The sequence below is a fragment of the Numida meleagris genome, chromosome 5, assembly GCF_002078875.1.
Source record: "Numida meleagris isolate 19003 breed g44 Domestic line chromosome 5, NumMel1.0, whole genome shotgun sequence".
Lineage (NCBI taxonomy): Eukaryota > Metazoa > Chordata > Aves > Galliformes > Numididae > Numida > Numida meleagris.
This window is the reverse complement of record NC_034413.1, coordinates 71,058,377-71,061,645: the sequence shown is the minus strand read 5'-3', so window position 1 is coordinate 71,061,645 and position 3,269 is coordinate 71,058,377. Positions and strand designations below refer to the sequence as shown.

The 3,269-nt window shown below is 53.1% G+C and overlaps 1 protein-coding gene across 3 annotated transcripts in view; it reads left to right on the top strand.

The window, feature by feature from the left end:
• ACVR1C (activin A receptor type 1C) overlaps window positions 1-3,269 on the top strand; it is a 21,447-nt gene that overhangs the window by 11,915 nt on the left and 6,263 nt on the right. For all 3 annotated transcript variants that reach the window (XM_021399984.1, XM_021399983.1, XM_021399982.1), the window contains one exon: window positions 902-1,147. In XM_021399984.1, the coding sequence (XP_021255659.1) occupies window positions 902-1,147 (246 nt within the window). The remainder of the gene's footprint in view (window positions 1-901; window positions 1,148-3,269) is intronic.

The following is a 3,269-nucleotide window of genomic DNA, read 5'->3' as shown; positions in this document are numbered from 1 at the left end:
TCCTCTTCCTCCTCTTCCTCCTCTTCCTCCTCTTCCTCCTCTTCCTCCTCTTCCTCCTCTTCCTCCTCTTCCTCCTCTTCCTCCTCTTCCTCCTCCTCCTCCGCAACACAGAGCGGTGCTGGAGCTGCAGAGCACCTTGAGAGCCCCACTGTGCCCAGAACTGCTGTGTGCACCCAGTGCACTTATTCCTGTTGCCTTAAGTTCCTGTGTCTGACCGCCTGTCACACTAAGCAATAACACTGTCATGTGGGAGTGCTGTGTACTCTGTATAGTCTTCTCTCTGGAGGGAGGGGGGCTCTTGGTGTTCTACAGCTGCTCCAGGGCCGACTTTGTGGCATGGGAGGTGCGTGGTTTCCCACTCTTTGACAGCCTATGGGTCCGCTGTGGGGCACTTGTGCTTCAGTGTGTTTTGATTCTGAGTGGTTGTTTACTTATTTATTTATATTATTTACAGCTCTTTGGGCCTTAGGAGTCTGTGTATGGATGTGCAATACCACAGTAATGTGTTCCTGCAGCCTCTTGCTATATGCTTTACCCATGTCATTTTAAAGCAGAAGGTGGTGTGGGACAGTCCCATTTCCTGACCCTTGTGAAACACAGCTTCGTGAGCACAAGTTTTGAAAGTGTTCTGTCTCGGGAATCCAGTTATTGCCTCACTGACTAGATCTTTGTGTGTCTCACACCCATTAGGTGTTAGGGAAGCAGCTTCTCCAAGGGTCTGTGTTTGGCTGGGCTGGTGCTGAGAAATCCATGCGCAAACCCGAAGGAGCAGGCAGGGCCCCGTGCGTGTGGGCTGCGAGCCCGGCAGTGCCACACCGTTGGGTCTCACTACAGCTCAGCCCTCAGCAATCCCTCACTGTCCATCTGTTTCTCCCCCCTCTTCCCTCGTCTCTCCCTAAAGCCTCCGAGTCCCCCGGTCGCGCTGCTGCGGGGCCCGTGGTGCTGGCGGTGACGGTGGCCGTGCCCGTCTGCGTCCTGTCCCTCGTGGCCGTGCTGGCTGCCTGCACCTGCCAGGGCCGGCGCTGCGCCCGCAGCAGAACAAAGCCGCCCAACGTGGAGGAGCCGCTCTCCGAGTGCAACCTGGTCAGCTCGGGCAAGACGCTCAAGGACCTCATTTACGACATGACGACGTCTGGCTCCGGCTCTGGTACGTGGGCATTTGTGCGCGTCGCGTCTCCATCCCACCGGCATCTGTCCTGCCCCATCTGTCTGGGTCGTGGAATCACAGAATCATTCCAGGTTGCCCAGGGCAGTGTGGGTGCCCCATCCCTGGAGGTGCCTGAGGCCATGGATGGGGCCCTGGGCAGCCTGAGCAGCTGGGGCTCAGAACTAGATGATCTTTAAGGTCCTGTCCAACCTAAGCCATTCTATGGTTCTGTGATTAAGGTTGGAAAAGGCCACTAAGACCATCTAGTCCCACTGCAAAACCATCCCTGCTGGCCTTTGGGGCAATCAGAATCCCAGAACCATCCGGCTTGGAAAGGAGCTCTGGAGATGCCCCAGCCCACCCCCAGCACAGGTTCCTGAAGCAGGTTCCAAGTGCTGGTGATGCTCATGCCAAGAACCATGGGCTGTGGTTGGTGCCCTGAGCGTGGGCACCCCGAGTCCCAAGCTGAGCACGGGCTGCAGGTGGAGGGAGGGCGGCAGGGCTTTGGTGGGTGGTCTTGTCAGGTAGCCAAGCTCAGTGCTGTGTTCCGGTGCAGAAGTTAATACAGGGTGATTCAGATCTCTGCTCCCTGTGCTAAAGGAGGGGTTACTGCCGATGTGTCATGGCTGGCCACAGAGCTGGGTGAGTCAGAGAGGTGCTCCCAACATCTTCCCGAGGGCACCAGGGTGCCATTACTCCACACACTTCTTTGGAGCAGAATCCCAACCTTTGTAATATTTTCCACTTCTTTTATCCTGCCTGCTCTGATGCCCCGCTGTTATTGAGAACTTGCTAAATCAGGGAACTGCAAATCCCCAAATTCCAGTTCGTCTCGTTGGTGGCACTTCTGGTGCGTGTGGCCCCATTTGCTGTAACTAGAGTTTTTATTTATCTGAAAAATACACGTTTTGTGCTTCATTTTATTAATAGGTTAAAAACATGTAAACGGTGCTTAGTTTAGTTGACCATATTTTCCATGAACTGCATACCTTCAGGACGAGCTTATTGTACTTCCCTGATGTTTCTTTCTGGGTATAACAAGCAAACTTTGGCTTTGAGGCTTGAACTGTCCACACACAGCTGAGCTCTGGGCAGGGCTGTGCGGGTGCCAGCCCGCAGCGCTCAGTGCTGGCTTGTTCTGAGTGTGGTGCAATTGTGATCATGCTCCCTGCAGCAATGCCTGGACGGGGCAGTGCAGGGGCAGCAACGGGAGCGAGGTGCTGGGAAACGAGAGTGGAAATCTGGATACGTTTGAGTGAGCTGATCTTCAGGCTGTGATCTTTGCTGAGTGTTTTGCCCTGTAAAAACACGGTTTAAAAAAAAAAAAAATGGATGAGACAAATAGAATACCAAAACAACCAAGGCAAGGGTTTATGGCTAGATAAACAAAGGGGAAGTCTGTTAGATAGAAAAGCCAGATCATGAGGAGATTGCAGATGTGTTAGGCCAAGAGTCTGAAAATGGAGCATGGGACACGACATCAAGCAATTAGGGGAAAAAACAGCACAAAAAACCCCATCTGAGATCTGTATGGACTGAGGCATGGCCCAGTGGGAAACCAGGAGCACACACAGAACTATGTATGCATGAAAATGACACGCTATTCAGAGGAGTACACATTAAAGACCAAGTGCAGGTCAGATGTTATTAATTCTGATGGCTTTTGCATTCCCAGCAGCCACAGGCAGTGCTGCCACCACGGGGATGGAGCGTGGGTATGCATGCTCCAAGCAAGGAACAAGTTAGTTATTGTTGCTCTTGGTATTTCTCAGCCCCTGGGTACATAACCCATTTCTGAGAGGTAAACGTGGTACAGAGCATCCATGTGTCCCCAGGCTGAGCCCGCTGCATGCACTCCGTGCCATGGGGCAGGGCGGTGCGGGCTGCACTGGGCACACTGTGGCCTCGGCTGTCTGATGTCCAGCAATGGGCACGATGTGCTCCACCTGGAAAGTAAAATACAAAACTTGATCTGGGGAAAATTTTGCTCTTTGCCACGAGCTGCAACTCACTGGAAGACCACTGACTTTGGCCTTGGAAAATTGCTGGTGAACTGTTTCACTGATGCCATCTTTTTCCCTTCCCTTCCCTTCCCTTCCCTTCCCTTCCCTTCCCTTCCCTT